The sequence below is a fragment of the Lethenteron reissneri genome, chromosome 2 (assembly GCF_015708825.2).
Source record: "Lethenteron reissneri isolate LAM-NWPU_2019-01 chromosome 2, ASM1570882v1, whole genome shotgun sequence".
Lineage (NCBI taxonomy): Eukaryota > Metazoa > Chordata > Hyperoartia > Petromyzontiformes > Petromyzontidae > Lethenteron > Lethenteron reissneri.
The window spans coordinates 11,455,724-11,474,332 of NC_083780.1; the positions used below are offsets into that span (position 1 = coordinate 11,455,724).

The 18,609-nt window shown below is 52.9% G+C and overlaps 1 protein-coding gene across 1 annotated transcript in view; it reads left to right on the forward strand.

Annotated features, from left to right (window-relative positions):
* CCT2 (chaperonin containing TCP1 subunit 2) overlaps positions 1-18,609 on the forward strand; it is a 44,111-nt gene that overhangs the window by 13,503 nt on the left and 11,999 nt on the right. Inside the window, exons 4-9 of the mRNA XM_061552954.1 lie at positions 2,574-2,691; positions 5,799-5,875; positions 8,673-8,785; positions 9,788-9,990; positions 11,399-11,499; positions 14,577-14,704. Coding sequence (XP_061408938.1) covers positions 2,574-2,691; positions 5,799-5,875; positions 8,673-8,785; positions 9,788-9,990; positions 11,399-11,499; positions 14,577-14,704 — 740 coding nt within the window. The remainder of the gene's footprint in view (positions 1-2,573; positions 2,692-5,798; positions 5,876-8,672; positions 8,786-9,787; positions 9,991-11,398; positions 11,500-14,576; positions 14,705-18,609) is intronic.

An 18,609-nucleotide genomic window follows, 5' to 3' on the forward strand; every position in this document is an offset into this window, starting at 1 on the left:
CGGCGAGGGATTTGGGGAAGGAGTGAGGAGGGCGCTGCAGGAGGAGGAGGAGATGCGAAGCGATGAAGCCGTGGGCGAGGATCTCGTGCGGCAGAGGAGACGTGGAAGTGGCGGTTGCGAGAGAGACGGCGGTGGAGGCGGTGGGTAGGAGGTCTCCGTCTCGGTTGATGGACGTGGGAGGAAAACGATTAGGTTTTTCCTGCTCCGTTGATACTCGGCGTTTGACACCGCTAATCACGAGCTCGCCGCGAACACGTTACAGGGCGCAATTAGCTCATCAGAAATAAACCCCGCATTAAAACGCGCGGCATTAATTCCCCGTGTGTTGATCGTTTCGTCAGAACGGGCGAATGCACCGTGTATTTATTCGTGACAGGCTACACGGGGATACTCGGCACTTGAGAAACGAACACGCCCTCCCCCCCCCGCCTTCCCACCCACGTCGTTCTGCCGTGCCAGAGACTCCCGCGGGGCGTGCTCGCGCGCGCGCGCACGCGTGCGGGGCCGTCTTCTCGGTCCGCTCCGCTGCTGGATGAGGGGCCTCCCTCACGCCGCGCTCTGGGCAGTGCGGGTCGTTGGAGGCGCGCGGAGTGTAGCCTTTGCGGCAGCATTGTGCGGCGTAACAATGCGTTTGCTTCGCTGCCCACAGTGGCTATTGTTTTACGTGCCAATCCAAGCTCTAGCAGGCTCAAACCCGCTGAGCTTCTGAGATCCGTTGGCGTCCGACGCACTCGGCGATTTGATCTCAGGTATCTGTTATACAGGAGGTCGTGGGTTGGAACCCGACCCTGAAGCCTGCTGTATATTTGCTGTATAAGTTTGCATGTTCTCCCCGTGGATTTTTCTCCGGGTCCTCAACATTTAGAATCAACGCGCGCTTGGAGTATTTGGCTGCTATCAATTTCCACGCGATATGCCACTTTGCTGAGCTATCATTTGTGGCCAGGTCGCCTCTGAGAAAGCGTGATATAGCTCAGTGGGCCTTACCTGGTAGAGTAAAAAATAGTTTGTGGTTTAAATGTATCTGAAGCGTGTGTTATACTACAGTACGACTTAATGTGTGGTGTGATTATTCAGTCGGTTAGTACTTCAATTCGACCACTCCACTCTCAGTCGGAGGGTCGCAAGTTCAAATCCCAGTTGGGGAGTTGTCGTCAACATTATCATCATCGTGCCTCTCAAGGTTTAATAAAATGAGAGCCACTTTGTGGGACATGGACGGACAGTGACTGTTCTACGGAGAAGCTGTCCCCTGCCCATGGGAACGTGGAATTTCCACCACCGGTTTGTGAACATCGGTGGGGATGAGCGCCGCTTCATTGCTCGTTTCAGCAGGGAAACCGACGCTCTCTATCCCTGCGAAGTGTAATTTTTTTAAACTTTAAATGATTGTAAATCCTTTGTTTTACACGGGGCGGGTCTCGCTGAGTCTCAAGACTCGGTTTAAATGTTTCCCTCCAGACAGGTCTTGGGAACAAAGTGTTTTAACAAAATAATAGCGACACCCTAATTGTATGTGTGCAAGCAGCATCACCGAATAGTTTCGTGGGTCTCCTGAGTAATTGGCCCTCAAAATTTTGACACCCGCCTTGCGAGTTTTTTTTTTTGTAGCAGGCGGTAAAAAAAAAAACCAACCCAAACACCATTACCTTGAGGTGACGTGTCATTCTGATGAACACCGGTGCTAACGCTGCTGCTTGGTTTGACCACTAGGGCCTTGTACCCCCACCCTCCTCCCCCCCACCTCACACCTGCACCGCTCACCGCCACCCAGACCACGTTGTCCGCTCCTCCAGCCCGCCCGTCGACGCGTCGCCACAAAGCGGCGCGTCTCACCTTGTGGGATCGCCGAGCCGCACGGCTCGTAACTAAACGGTGGCGGTGACGCGGGGCTGGTCGTCGCGTGACGCCCGGCCACGCGGTGCAGAAATTGCTGCGGGCGTTTTAAACTCAACAACGCTACCCACCTCCCACCCTCTGCTTCAGAGCGGACGTTACAGATCCTATTCTTGGTTCTTTCGGTAAAGTCACGTAGAAGGGAAATAATAAAATAATAAAAATTAAACATAATAAAATATTTCTCACGACGTTTCGGCCACAACGCAAGCAGCCGTCCTCAGGTGAAGAACAGGTCTATCGGAAAGACAGCGTCTGAATGAAACACCACCGGGCTTGGAGCGTCTATTTAAGCTGGGTTGGAGGGGGTTTTATTTTATTATTACCCTTCTACGTGACTTTACCGAAAGAACCAAGAATATGAATCCCTGCAGTCACGAAAGCTGTAAATCAAAAGTTACACATCCTGTTACGACGTCGTTCGTAAAGAGTGGGCCATTGTGTGCCGGCGTCGTGCTCCGAATTTGCCGATTTTTTTTAAATCAATTTGGAGTCCACACAGTGGCATCGCCCGCCTGCTGTGAAACCACTGCGTAATGTCGCCGCGAAACCAACCCTTAGCGCGGTAGGCATGACGGCACGAATACCAAATGCGCATAATAATAATACTGCTTATTGTTGATTGTTAAACGGAGCGTGCTCGCTCGCTCGCGCGCGTTCCCTCTCGCTCCCCGTAGGACAAGATCCTCCTGGGCTCGTCCGGCTCGGGGGAGGCAATAGTGACGGTCACCAACGACGGCGCCACCATCCTCAAGTCCATCGGGGTGGACAACCCGGCCGCCAAGATCCTAGTGGGTGAGTGTGCCCCAGAAAGACGAGGACGACGACACTTTCAACGTTTACATCGCGTCCAAAGCCGTGTGCGCACCTGAGCAATCGGTCACGTGACATGGGCATGCAACCGAATTGCTTCTATTTGGATGTCTCCGCTGTCGGTCGAGAGCAGTTGTGCGCACTGCCAGTTGCAAGCGGTAGAGGCAGACTCGACTTGAAAGCATCGATCTGCTTCGTGGTGTTTTACGGCAGCGGCGCATTTTATCGCCGAGTGGCGTATTAACAAGCTGTGATTGGTCGTTACAATCTTGATGGTGGGAGACCACAATCACTCCCTCGTTGCACTCAAAGGAGAGGCCTGTTTCATCGCACAAAAACACAACACGCTCATCAATAACGCGGCCTTGAAAGAGAGAGAAAATACATGATAGGTGACGATGTGGATAATGGCGGAGACGACCATCAACTCACTCGTTACACTCAAAGGAGGCCTGTTTAATCGCAAAAAAATCCAACACGCTCATCAGTAACAGCCTTGGAAGAGAGAGAAAATACATGATAGGTGACAAATGTGTATGTAATGGCTCTTCTTCGTAGCACTCGTATCGAGAGAGGTCAGAAATGTCACCCGATTTATTCTACATTTGTTTATAGATTTTCCAATTTTTTTAAGCCGGTGTTGCCGACGAGTGCCAGCGCAGCATCGCCAAAATATTTTCTTGGAATCGCAGGCAGCGGCTGAAACTCGAATTCGAGACCGAGGCTGTTTGCGGTTCTGGCCCGGCACTCCGAGCTCCGAGCCCCAACCCCCAGGCGTGGCTAACGATGCCACAAATCGTCGTCGTGTTTTCGTTCACGCTGTCGCTCGTGTTTATTTTTGTGAAGTAACTCGCTCAGGACTTGAAACGTCGGAGCAGCAAGATTCATTCGGTTGCGTACTGAACGCCAAACCGTAAGCCAGTTGTCCTGCGCTCCTATTAAACTGGCAAGAGGGGTACACAGCCTGTGTATTGCGTCTATTCTGCACTGAGATTAAGTTTGCCGCATATCCTGACTTACCAGCACAATTCTGCACAGCTCATTTGCATACCATTAAGACTTGGATGTATAATAATAAAAACCCTATTGGGCTACGCGCACACACTCAACACTCTCCCACCCTTGGCGGTCTCATTAACCCTTTCTCGTTCCGTCTGCAAGTTTGCAGAGTGTGGTCCCGTTCACTGCTGAATCTCGGAACGCGGGCTCGGCTTACATTTTTTTAATCGAGATGCGTAGCGTCGTCGTTTTTAAAAGACGTTGTACTCAACCGCAGCGACGTGACCGCCGCACTCTACCATAGCAGCTGGCGCCAAACTGTGCCATGCCCTCCCAGCATGGCCTTGTCGGAGCCTCGGTACCGATATATATTCTTTTAGATTCCGTTGCGATGACTCACGTGCACGTACGTCATCGGAATGGTGAAAGGGTTAATACGCGGCGGCCGCTGTTTGCTTTGTCGGGATTTCGCCCCCTGGGCGACAAAACCCAATTTTTTTGTTATATTCGTGGCCGCGCGTTCAACGTTTTTTTTATCATCAACATCGAGAGCCGCTGCCGCATGCAGGCCTCCTGCCCTAACCCGCCGCCGTCGCCACCTCTCGCGATCCCGCGATGCGGCGGCAGGCCACCCAGCACCCGCTCGCACGACGAGCCGATCCCGCCATCGCTCCGTCTCCTCGGCGGACGTGAAACCCTCTGGAGCGCGGTTCCATCTGCCGCCGCCCCACCCCCTCCCCGACCGTCCGCCGCTCCTTTGCCATTCTTGTCGGTCGTCCCTCGTGGCCGCGACTCGTCCCCTGCCTGAGCCCCGCTCGGCGTTTCGTAACCGTTTTGGCTGAAGTCGGGCCGCTAATAAATTGGGCGCGTCGGCGACGTCGCCTGCGGGCGCGCCCAGCGAGCCTGGTCCCAGCGAGGGCGGCGTGCCAACCGTCGACGTGACGGATGGCGCCGCCGCGCGTGACGTTCATCCTCGGGCTCTCGCGTCACGGTCTCTTGCGCAAGAGAGCTGCCCCCGCCGCTTGCCAGCTCAATTTTTTGGAAGACTCCGACATTACCCGTTGCCGTGCGGACTGCCCTGTAAATATCGCCCCTCCACGTCGGAGTAATTGGTCCGTGAACTAATAGGCTGGCTGCTCCTTGCGTGTAAATCACGCCTGTTTTTTTTTTTATCTGCAGACTTTGTCTCCGCGAGTTGGATTAATGGCATTAAGTGGCAAATAGGCCTTCGTTCCCATTGCCTTTCTAGCCGTGCGCGAGACCCGGTTTACTCTTTGATGCAGTGCAAGTGCGCTAACGATTCGTTGATTGCGATCGATTCTTTGTGCTGGCGACGCGCGTGCCCGGCGCCGTGTGCCAGCAGGGGCGACGTTTTCGCTCGTCGAGAATTTGAACGGGACTGTGTTGCGGGGCGGGGGGGGGCGGGGAGGAGGGGTTTTTTGCGCTTGAACACCTCGCGGCGAGCGTTTGGTAACGAACGAAGCAGAGCGAATGAGGCTTAGGGGGTAAACAATGCAGGCGGTACGCAAGAGACCTGAGAGCGCCTTCGAGCGGGTGTGAAAGAGAGAGGGACGCACGGTACAGATGACACGGACAATGCACATGGGACTGGCAATGTGAGTTTTCCTCGCTCTATATGCGGGTTTCGTTTGTGAGATTTTGCAGTCGTGCACGCGGCCATCCTGTTACTCCCCGGCATTCGCTCTGCTATTGCGGTTTGGATTCGCTCTGCACGTGGCTACGCTGACGGACGTGGGGACAGCATTGTGTGCGCGCAGCTGTCTCGAGACGCAGAAGAAACGGGGAGGCTCATGGGTAGTGGGCGGGGGAAGTGAGTTGGCGCAACGAGCGCACGGAATGCATAGATACCCAAAAACTCTCGGCATCGCGTTCCGTAGCGCTAACGGGAATCGCTGGTTTCTCAACTTGACCAAGTGCCTAGTGGAAGGCGGCATGGACCAGAGAAACGCGTGTCTCCCGAGATACTAAACCTATTGTTGTGTATATTTACGTGCCTGTTTCTCTGTGTGCTTGTCTCTGTTTGCGTGTGTGTGCTGCGTGTCTGCGTGTGTGTGCGCGTGTTTGTTTAGATATGTCCAAGGTGCAAGACGACGAGGTTGGGGATGGAACCACCTCCGTGACTGTGCTGGCCGCTGAGCTGCTGAGGGTAAGAGCACCGGCGATGTCGCAGTGACGGCGATCCAGTGATTCGAATTAAATGAAACACATTCCTGCGGAGGGAGCTGGTAGGAACGTTGGGTTGCTCGGTCAATGGCCAGGGTCAACGGCGGCGTGGTGTATTCTGCAAATATGCCCGACTGTGAGGGCGGGCACAAGCCGGCGTGAGTAGGTTAAACTTTGAGTTTTATAAGGGCACCACGGGATGACCAGTCCCCTCCTCACCCAGCCCCACCCGCTCCACCCAGCCCCACCCTCCCCACCCAGCCCCTCCCCACCCTCCCCTCCCCAACCAGCCCCTCCCCACCCTCCCCACCTGGTGGAACCAGGTGGTTCCTACCAGTATAATAATTCATTTTCTTACACTCGTTTAACCAGGAGAGCCATACCGAGTCTCAAGGCTCTTTTTCAGGTGGGGCCTGCCAGTGCTTATGTTTACTTACCACACCAAGTACTCATTTAAGCCTGGGTCGACCTAGGGAAGGCCCAGGACCATTTCACTGGTGTTGGCCGTGAGTAGGAATCGAACCCAGGTTGCCGGGTTCATAGCGCGGCGCGCTAACCGCTGCACAACCGCTACCACCCACCCACAGACACACATAAGCGTGCGCGCGTACGCACAAACACTTGCAATAACCGGGTGACATTTGTGTACGGAATGAATCTGCGTTGAGTGGAATTGCATGCTAATTCGCACACACAAGTGCAAGGTCTCGTGACCGTTTATTATTCATTGTAATAACTTGTGGTGCAACGCACAAGTGGGTCCGTGCTTTGTGTGCGGGTTCGTTTGCGCGTTTCTTCTTAAAAGTAGCCGGGTGACGGCGAAATCGCCAACACTGCGCAAATGTTGCGGAGCGATATTTGCTAAATCTCTGACTCAACTGTACGGCGTCTTTACATGCAACCGCATTTAAATACACGTGTCGTGGAAGCTTAGACATAGACTTGCATAGAGACCCATCGACTCACAGAACCATGAGGTCGCATAGATACGCATTGACTTGCATTAAGATCCATCGACTCGCATTGAGACCCATTGACTCGCAGAAAAACTCAGACTCGCACCGACACCCATAGACTAATCACGGAGACCCATAGACTCGCACAGAGACCCATAGACTAATCAGAGATCCATAGACTCGCACCGACACCCATAGACTAATCACGGAGACCCATAGACTCGCACAGAGACCCATAGACTAATCAGAGATCTATAGACTCGCACAGAGACCCATAGACTAATCACAGAGACCCATAGACTCGCACAGAGACCCATAGACTCGCACAGAGACCCGTAGACTCGCACAGAGACCCATAGCCTCACACAGAGATCCATAGACTCGCACAGAGACCCATAGCCTCACACAGAGATCCATAGACTCGCACAGAGACCCGTAGACTCGCACAGAGACCCATAGACTAATCACAGAGATCCATAGACTCGCACAGAGACCCATAGACTAATCACAGAGATCCATAGACTCGCACAGAGACCCATATACTCGCAGAGCAACCTATGTGCAGCGTCTTGAGAGGCGGGTTGCTATCTCAATCGCTGCCGTTGATTGGCCCGACAGAACTATTGTTTCACTCCATCCCCGTTTTTGTGCCAAGTGTGCCATGGTCTCTCACGGTATATAATGCGTTGCTGGTGACGATTGCCCTAAAATTGCCCGAGTGGATCCATGGCCTCGAGCGTTCCAGATAGGGTGAGGCACAAACGAAGCGGTGGCGCCGCTGGGTGGGATGGGGTCGGGCCGGTTATTTGATCCGTACGGAGCTGCCAAAAGCTCTCTTGTCCTCTCGCGACCAAATGAGACATCGTCACAGGCTAATTCCCGTTTGTGAGCCGGTAATGGTCTTCGCCAAACAAGTCGGCGACCCAAAACAAACAAACGAGCACTCGCGGACGGACCGCGACACGCCCTCGCGCAAAATCACAGATGCTGCGTGCCCGGCATGTCGCGTTCTCGCCGCGTTGCTCGGCTACGGTGGAGACGAACGGAAGCCTTCGCCGCCTCTGTGCCCACGGTTGACGGCGTAATTGCCAAGGCCGCTCGCCAGTGGCGCTTTAATCACGAGTTTTGTTGCCCGTTGCGTAACCGCTGGGCACCCGGGCACGCTCTGTTTTGTTCTGGGGGCTGGCGGGGGTGTGTGGGGGGGTGGGGGAAAGGATTAATTAAAATGTTTCTTCGTGGAGGACTTTTCACGCACGCCGGGATCGGTCGCGCCTCGAGTTTTAGCGCTCTCTCGTCTCTCGAACGGGCTGGGATAATTGGTGATAAGGGAAGGTGTGAGGGGAGGGGGAGGGCGATGCTGCGGGTCGTGTGTGTAAGGTGCGGGACGTCGCAATTCGCTTTTACTGGCAGAGAGGGGGATGGACCTTGGAACGATTTGAGCGGTCTTGACGATCGCCGCTGCGGTGGTCTTTCGCCATTACACTCTTGTGTATCCCTCCGATGTGCTTTCGCGGTTGTGCCGTACGCTCGCCCTTGGGCACGATGTCCGACGTTTCGCTCCAGCCGCGGGGAGTCGTTTTTAGACGTCTCAAACTGTACTGCCATTGCATGGGAGGAGGTGGGGGGGGCGGCGGCCAGAGCCGTTGCCCCAACAATCGCCCAAGCTTTGTGGTCCTATATCGGTACGTCAGTGAGTGTCCGTACACGTGGCAGAGGAGTGCCTGGAGAAAAACCCGCGCGTGCCGAGGGTGGAGCGACGCTCGATTTCCTCCCCCCCCCCCCCCCACCGTCATTTTGTCTTTTTTTCTGCTTTTGCTTGCTCAGGAGGCGGAAATCCTCATCGCCAAGAAGATTCACCCGCAGACGATCATCACCGGGTGGAGGAAGTCGACCGCGGCGGCTGCGAAAGCCCTGGAGCTGGCGGCAGTGGACCACGGGTGAGCTGTCGGCACGCGGGGGGGGGCCATCTCTCTCTCTGTGTGTGGTTCCTTGGTTTTTTTCGTGGGCGGGGGGTGAGAACTCCCAAGACGACGCCAGGATGGAACGTCCGTTGCTCGGGTGACCTGGATCACCGAAATGTAGAGGTCGCAACCGGGTACCCGATACCCTACCCGATACCCGGCTACCCGTACCCGGCCGGGTACGGGTACGGGTAGGCCGTGAGTCACTGGTGAGTAACCGTTTGTCACTCATTTCGGGTAGGGTACGGGTAGGGAACGGGTACCCGTACCCGGCTGGGTACCCGACTGGGTACGGGTACCCATTTGCGACCCTGGTGCGGCCGGGTACGGGTAAGGAATCAAAACCCGTTTGCGACCTCTGCCGAAATGACAAGAGGCAGTCGGAATACAAGAAAAGCTTCTTGTTGCTGCCGCTGTTGTTGACAGTGCAGCGAGATAGAGAGCGGAGCAAAGTAACAACCGGAACAGAGGTCGCCTCAAAAGGAAACCGGCGTTACGGGGGGAGGGGGGCGGGGGGGGGGAGACGTTGACAACTGACGCTCAAACGTGCGCGAAGGATCGAGGAGTAGGTGGGGGGGTCCCCATTTGCTGCTCGGCTGACAGTGACAAAAGCCAAAGTACAGCAAGGAAGCAAATAGAAGTCGGGCCAAAAGCAATTTGCCGTTAAGGAGGAAAATACAAGGCCGCATAAGCACACATCAATATTCAATGAAGTGCTTATAATGTGACGTCAGCTTGGACAGGTCGCTTTTAAGCCCGTTGGTAGGACAGTTTAGTTTGAGAAACGTTGAAGTGAAACGAGGGTTATAATCGTTACAAGCGTGTGTAGCACAGACCATGAGTGAGCAGCTCATCTGTCCGGGTGGAGTTGTGGCACAGCGAACGGTCGCGCCAAATAATCACGACGAAGGAAGCCGTCGATCGTTGGCCCACGGCGACCTCTTGACCCCTGGCCGCCCTCGGCGTCCCGTCCGGCAGGCACGACAAGGAGAAGTTCCACTTGGACCTGCTGAACATCTCGCGCACCACCCTCTCCTCCAAGCTGCTGACGCACCACAAGGACCACTTCGCCAAGCTCGCCGTGGAGGCCGTGCTGCGCCTGCGCGGAAAGGGCTCGCTCGAGGCCATCCACGTCATCAAGAAGCTGGGCAGCACCCTTCTCGACTCGTACCTCGACGAAGGTACGGCGGCTACGCCCGGCGCCTCCGATTATACACTGGTCAACAAGAAAAACATCTTCTTGGTTCTTTCGGTAAAGTAACGTAGAATGGAACGCAAGCAGCCGTCCTCAGGTGAAGAACAGGTCTGTCGAAAAGACAGGACAGAGTCTGTCTTCTCGACAGACCGGAACGGCTACACCTGGCGCCTCCGATTAAACTGGTCAACAAAAAAAAAACATCTTCTTGGTTCTTTCGGTAAAGTAACGTAGAATGGAACGCAAGCAGCCGTCCTCAGGTGAAGAACAGGTCTGTCGAAAAGACAGGACAGAGTCTGTCTTCTCGACAGACCGGAACGGCTACACCTGGCGCCTCCGATTAAACTGGTCAACAAAAAAAAACATCTTCTTGGTTCTTTCGGTAAAGTAACGTAGAATGGAACGCAAGCAGCCGTCCTCAGGTGAAGAACAGGTCTGTCGAAAAGACAGAGGACAGAGTCTGTCTTCTCGACAGACCTGTTCTTCACCTGCAGCTGTTCTAGACTAATTTCAGGGTGCCAATTCCAAATGTGATCTCAGATTTGCTTTATCACATCTCATTTTGATGCTATCGGCATACCCCATTTTCATTGATTTTACCCGAAATTAACTCTGTCACTTATGATTGCAAGTTGTTGCGAGTCAGTGACTGCTTTCGTGTTAAAATATGGCGCTGTATTTTTAGGATAGTGTGTTTATAATATCATTTTATGTAGATATCTACATTTATTTAATGTTTTTCTTCTGCAGTTTTGATTGAAAATGCAATATTTGATATCTCAAAAACCTGATGTGATAGACAAAAACTGATGCCAGTTTAAAAACCGTTGGAATACCTTGTGGCAGAAAAAGTGTGTTGACCAGTGTTAGCACGGTTGGTTCTACGTACGTCCGTCAGTCGTCGCATCCGCTCTGCCTCTTTGGCCTTTCTGTTTGACGTGATCAAGGGCCATTTGCCCGCTATGGTTTTCTTCACTAATTTTCAGAGAGAGGGGGGCCCACTTTCGCCGATAAGACCTCACCGGTGTGAGGGCCGCCACACCGCCTTCAAGGGGCGTCTCCCCATCTGCGTATTGCTGGCGGGCAGCACGTCAGGGGCCGCCAGTGGTCCCGTGGGCTTTGCAAAGAAGAGCACTGACCTATTGTATGCTTAATTATTTTCAAGGACACACACACACAAAGTGTTATTTTACGGGCGTGTTGAGTTGTTAATTGTGCACCACTGCCAACGCAGCAGCAGCAGCATCGCCAGATCACTTTGTTTAATCACAGGCGGCTCTAAACCCGATATTCACACCCCAGCATCTCTGACCTCCGGACCGCGCGGCCTCCTCTCTGGTCCGTAGCGTTGCCCATCGTCACGTTGTGATCTCGTCGCCCCGCTGCACTTTCAGGCTTCCTGTTGGACAAGAAAATCGGCGTCAACCAGCCGAAGAGGATCGAGAACGCCAAGATCCTCATTGCCAACACGTCCATGGACGCCGACAAAATCAAGGTGAGCACTCTCTCCCGCCGCCGTCCGACGACTCCCGCCCGGAGATTTCGAAGAGCGCGGCCGTCAAGTTTGACGGCCGTGAAGTTTGACGGCCAGTGCGCGAGGCCAGCGGCGTTCCTCAGAGGTCACAACCGGGTACCCGATACCCGTACCCTACCCGATACCCGGCTACCCATACCCGGCCGGGTACGGGTAGCCGCACGTGACTCACCCCAATCAATGAGTGAGAAGGCCGTGAGTCACTAGTGAGTAACCGACCCGGCCGGGTACGGGTAGCCGTTTGCGACCCTGATGCGGCCGGGTAAGGGTAAGGAATCAAAACCCGTTTGCGACCTCTGGCGTTCCCCCACCGCGTACCCTCCCCCCCACCGCGCGCGATTGACTTGAGCGCCGAGGTTGTCGCAGCGGACGTTACGTTTCGTGATTGACGATTGGGTTCGGACGCGTAGTTCGTTATCCGGGCAAACTCGCGTCGTGAAAAGAGACCTCCGCCACCCGACGCGGCCGTGCAAACGAAGGCGTCACGGCGTTGTAATGGCAACGCGACCCGCCGTTGCCGTTTCGGCTCGACAATGCTTCTCAAGATTTATTCCGCAATTGGAAGCAAACGCGTGAGAATAGGTTTTTCCCCCTTTTTTTCTGGCAACTAAACAGGTGTTAAGATGTTTAAACGCCGATCTGGGGAAAATCTATTCTCATATTTTTGTACTGGCAAAGGGAGGTCCCATGATGGAAGCAATGAAACTACGTCAAGCGTCATCGGGAAATGAGCCGGATTTTATTCTGTTGATGCCTTTGGGGGTCTGTGTGTAAGTCTGTTGGCTCTCCTATAGAATTTTTATTGGAGATTGCGTTTTGAGTTTTTGGGTCCTCTGTAAGCCTAGGGATCTCGGTCAATCCGTCCGTGCATGTGTTGCTTCCTGCACATTTATCTTGTGTTCAACTGTCAACCAGACTGTTTCATCTCAACCACACTGTTCAACCACCACACTGTAGGCCACAACAAACACACTCAACCAATCACACACTCGCCCACTCACCCGCACATAAAATCACCCATCCACTCACTCGCCCACCGACTCCCTCGCCGCAACACTGCTTTGCTTCTCTCATGCTGCTCCACTGTGGAATTCCCTCCTCCCACCACCATCATCATCATCTCTCTTCCCCCAAACCCATAAGAACAACACAAATCAAGAAACTCGTTACGCTCTCTGCTATTGCAACATTGACGGCGCTGTTTGATGCAGGACCCTTCGTGATTTGGGCTTTTGCTCAGCAACTGTGTTGAGTAAGTCACAGAAACCAACCCCAGAATTGTGGCCCTCTTAATGGCCCATCTTTGCCGGCTTGTTTGAACACACCAGCTGTTGACAAGCCACTCGCACGTTGAACGTTCATCTCCCCGCTGTTTCAGCACGGGTGCCGTTATTATATTCAGCGGCGCTATCGAACGGAAACAGCTGATCCCGTAGTCCCGGCGGCCATGTTCCGACCGATTAATTCAATCCTCGTTTAATCGTTAATGCGGTTAATATACTTAGCGACGCATTGGGAGTGGTGGCAGTGTGTCGCGCCCGCATTGTACGGAGACCACGAGCCTTTTGTTTGTAATTATAGGATGAAGGGCCTTAAACGGGCGCTTATTCGCAGAGAGTCGTGCGCGAGCACTGGCAATTAGGGGAATGCAAGTTTTAGGTCAAATATATTTTGTATTAAATGATAAAAAAAGAAACGATTGTTTCTTATTCATCTGGTAATTACTTGTCTCCCAATTAATTAGATTTTTGTTCAAATAAGTGGCAGTACGCTCGGTTAAGAATTGGTCTGTCGGACCGCCAGGCTGGCTATAAAAGCGTTTTGCGTCCTTTGCGGGAGAACTAATCTCAGCATGATAAAAACAAAAGCACGATTCATTTATAGATACCTCACTGATTCTGATGACACACTTTCAATTCCTTAGGAACAGCCGTTGACTATTGTGCAAGCGATGGCCTCGTTTTTCTTACGGAGGAGAGAGCGCCGAAAGGTTTAATGCGTGCGTTGAGATTGGTGGGACTCGTATCGAGGCTTTTAAATCCGACAATTTAAACTGTAATATTCCATCCCTGTTAGCGTAGTGGGGCGTCTGTAAATGGATCACCCTGAATTTAATCAAATTCAATGCGTTCAGGAAGCACTTAGTGAGGTTTCAAGTTGAAATAAGCTGCACGTGACAGACTCCTTCCAATCGCAAACGGCTACCGTAAAACAAAAGCTGCCGTAAAATTGAAGAGCTCTGCATCATCGGTGGCCAGGTTGTCGCCTGATGATGCTGGTTGCAATTACTGGCGAATCGTCAAAATGTTGTGGGTTTACTCTCCAGCACACGCATGTGCGCTGGGGTAGTAACTAATTGGCACGCTTTGTTTACATGACGCACCTTATCGATTGATTGGCTGTGGCGGGTAACCGACACATTTAGATTGGCGTGATCCAACCCAACAAAACCAAAAAAACTTTATTATGGGTAAAATTGGTCTCGAAAGCCTGCACGTTTTACAGACGTTCGTCAATAACGCTGTGGCCTTGAGAAGAATGAAGTATATAATAGGTGACTGTGGACAATGAGTCCCTCTTCACAGCACGTAGTCCAGGGAGGTAAAGTGAAAATGGACAGACAGCCAGACCAGACCATGGGCATGCCGATGGACAAACAAACAGATGGACAGATGTACGATGAACTGTACGTCTGTATATTGAACTTATTTCAGCACTGTACATAGCCAACCGTGCTCATCGCAGGTACGGGCGGGGGAAGGACAACAAACCGAACGCAAAAAGCATTTCTAAAGAAATGAGTTATCAAGACGGACATAGACAGATATGGACACATCTGGACATAGACATAGACGAAATCAGACTTTGCGATCCCTCCCCGTGGATTGCGAGTGGGAGCCGTCCTACATCGGGACCAGGCTGCCGGCCTGCGTCGCGTGGCCTGGTCCAAGCGAGCGCCGCATGCGCCCCCCCCCCCCTCTGCCGCCCCCCCCACCCACACCCCCTCTCTCCCCATCTCGCGTTTGCGCCCCCCGCAGATTTTCGGCTCGCGCGTGCGGGTGGACTCCAACGCCAAGGTGGCGGAGATCGAGCTGGCGGAGAAGGACAAGATGAAGGACAAGGTGGAGCGGATTCTCAAGCACGGCATCAACTGCTTCATCAACAGGCAAGGCCGCTTATTGCCATCGTGCATCATCGCCGTCGGCCGTCATCAAATCAACTGCTGGATTAAGCCCCCCTCTCCCTTCCCGCAAACCACCGTCGCTTCCCACGATGCAGCAATCCTCCAAGCGCAGGCGCAGGAGCTGATGCTCGTCCCTCCATCTCCCGGGAGACGTCCTCCCTGACGCGCTCCATTCCTTTGCTGCCATTCCGTCGCAATGCTTGCCCCTTCGTCCATCATCGTCGCTTCCCGCAGCGACGCCTCCCGCACGAGCCCCCACTCTCGCTTAACAGTTGGGTTCGATGTCGTCAAGCCGAGTGCCTTCTCCAATCCGCGTGTTCCTCTTCGTGCGTCTCAATGCGATTCCGAGGCTGCATCCCTCTCCCAACACAAATTACTAATCAAATTGTTTCGCTTTGCAACGGAGGTTGAAAGTGATAATGCGTTCGATCTGTCTGTCTGTTCATCCAACTGTCCTTCTGTTGCGTGCCGGTCCGTCTGCATTCTTGTTATTAGCCTTTACTTTCTGTATCACTCACCCGTTCATTAATCCCCTTGCACAACCCCCGTGTGGGAATATGGATCGTGCCCTTCAGCTAATATAATGCACTCTTGGCTGTTGCTCTCTCTCTCTCTCTCTCGTGTTATCACTGACCGGCTGCCTGGAGCCAGCACTAGAGCAGCGAGTGTCATGTTATTGATTTATTTAAGTGAAATTCGGATTTGGGTAGAGCGGTGGTGCAGTGGCTTCCAACGGCCAGCGCACTCCTTACAGATAGAGTCAAGAATCCAGTTGGATGTGTCGGAAGTATGCAAGCACCGGATGAATTGATGCGACGTTTAAACGATTCTAAACGATCTCTACATCTGGGCGCACACATGAAAGAAGAATCTCCCACTCAAGTGTGGACTTTCCTGGGTAAATAAGCATAGTGTGCCTGCTTAGCCGTGCCAGCTACAGGGCCGTCTCTCTTCCTCCAGCACCCGCTGACACCGAACGCACGCGCTGCACTCCACATCCCTTCCCTCTGCTCACGGGAAAACTCAAACGTGCAAATGTTCCGTGCGCACGCACACACGTGCTAGAGGGAGAGACGGAGAGCTCCCATAAATAAGGCGTTGAAACGCTGAGCCAGTCGATGCATTCCATGAGCGCGGTTCTGGAATCCAGCGCTATGGAGGCAGCGAGAGGTTGGCGGATCACGAGTGTGGGATCCGTTACACAAGGGGGGGGGGGTTGCGTCTCGTGTATAAACATTGATTCGTTCCATTGGAACCTCATTTGCCAGTAAAAAATATGATAACTGGTTTTTTACCCTTCTATCTGGCAACAAAACTGAGACCTTTTTTACAAGGAGTCATGTTTGCATAGACCACAATACCTGCAGTCGTAATGCCTTTTGGCGTCATCTGGTCCAACCCATGTGAAACTAGGCTCTAAGGAAAGCTGTCTCGTGTGTGGACCAATCAATTTCAAGGACAGTGCATACATTATCAGAGTTATGTTTTTTGTTTGCATTATGACTGCAGGTATTGTGGTCTATGCAAACATGACTCGTTGTAAAAAAAAAGGTCTCAGTTTTGTTGCCAGATAGAAGGGTAAAAAAAAAAACAATTATCACTGATTCGTTCGTTGAGTTGACCAAACATCCCCAATGTAGGACCGCAGACCTTTGGCAATTGCTGGTGTCCATTCTAGCTGCCCTTCGCGCTTGTCTGGTTTCCCGCACCCCTGGATAGATTTCTCCCTCTCGCTCTGAGAGTGAGATGAGAGGGAGGAGAGTGCGTGGAGGGGAGTAGAGATGAATAGGGAGATGTAGGAGGGGGCTAGAGTGAGATGAAGAGAGGGGGGAGGCACGTGCAAGTCCACGGAGGATCTTCACAACGGTGAAGTGCGATCTTGAAATAGATCTGGGACTGAATTGGGACCGAGTCTGTGCAGGAAACGGACCATTGGGGAATGAGCCTTTAAAGTTAACAAGTCTCTCCTCGGTGCTGTGCAGGGAACACTGCGCTGTGTTTGCCAAATTAGTGGAGCCCGTTGCATTGTGCGTCTTGTATCACATACGCTGCGCGGCTTAAATGTAGGTCGTCATCGTGAAGTCTGGAACGCTTGAGTTTCTCTGCATCTGCTCTCTCTCTCTCTCTCTGGTTCATGCCTTTGAATCACCGCCATGAGTATTTTGCGCGCACTATAAATGGTTCACGTTTGGAATATTCGGAGCCGACGGTGAAGGCGATGAATCAGTTACATTATTAAGGAGCCCGAATGGATATAATATCGTGCGGCGGAGAATTAATTGACCGGTTGCGTATCCCTTGATTTTTTATATATATTTTTTTTAAATCCACGCGTGCAAGTCAGTCCTGCTTGCACTTCCCTCCTGCCGTGGCTCCTGTTCCAACCACGTTGAGAACCCGGGCCTCCAGCAGAGACCGTCAGTTCTGTCTCAGCCACCACACTCTGTTCAACCACCACCACCACAACACTTCAGCTCGCAACAACACTCTCACACTCGCCCACCCATTCACCTGCTCATTCACCCACCCACTCATTCTTCACCCATCCATCCACCCACTCATTCACCCACTCATTCATCCACCCACTCATTCACCCACTCATTCACCCACTCATTCATCCACTCATTCACCCACTCATTCACCCACTCATTCACCCACTCATCCACCCACTCATTCACCCACTCATCCACCCACCCATCCACCCACTCATTCACCCACTCATCCATCTACCCACTCATTCATCCACTGATTCACCCACTCATTCACCCACTCATCTATCCACCCACTCATCCACCCACTCATTCACCCACTCATTCACCCACTCACCCACCCACCCATTCATCCTCCCAATCACTCACCACAATGCTGATCCACCTCACTTCTCCTTCTGCTTCTTCCCTTGCACGGCTCCACTCTGTACTGCCCGCCCATCATCTCGCTTGGCTCGGGGGGGGGGGGGGGGGAGACCTTCATCCAGCAGTCAGTGGATATATCACGGCCGATGGGTAATGAGTGATACCAGAGCAACGTCCGCGGTGACGCCGTGTGTGCCCATCGTACCGAAGATCGTCGGCCACGATCAGTCCACTGTTTGATGTGAAGTTCTCCCCAACTCCGCCACCAACTCTCGCAATCCTGCGATCGAAGCGTCCGCCCGGCGCCTGCACACAAACTGATTTTCACCCGTTCAACTGGTACAAAAACTGACACCTTTATACAAGGCATCATGTTTGCAATAACCACAACACAAGCAGTCAAAATGCAAACAAAAGGAAACAATTATGATAATGATATGCACTGTCCTTGAAGTTGATTGGTCCACACCCGAGACAGCTTTTCTTAGAGCCTAGTCTCCATTGGTGTTGGACCAGATGACGCCAAAAGGCGTACAACTCAAACACAGTGCACTATCAGAGTATTGAGAGCTCGGGGTAAACATTTACACTATGAGACCTCCTTTACCAGTGGCAAAATATAGTAATAGGTTTTTACCCTTTCAACTGGTACAAAAACTGACACCTTTATACAAGGCATCATGTTTGCAATAACCACAACACAAGCAGTTTGTACCAGTTGAAAGGGTAAAAACCTATTACTATATTTTGCCACTGGTAAAGGAGATGTCTCATAGTGAGTTTCACCTCTCTGTCTCCTCCGCGGTTGGGCGTCCCCTCGGACGCGTTCCGTTCCTTGGCCGCCGCTCCGATCTCGGTCTCGACCGTCATCGTTCCATCGTCCCTCGTCGTTCCATCGTCCCTCGTGGCCGTGACGCGTCTCGCCTAATCCCAACCCCCGTTTACCGTTCTCAATGGCCAGGTTGGGTATGGTGTCACGAGCCTTCGCGTGTTCTCTAATCGACACGTCCCCCCCCCCACCTCTCTCCGAGT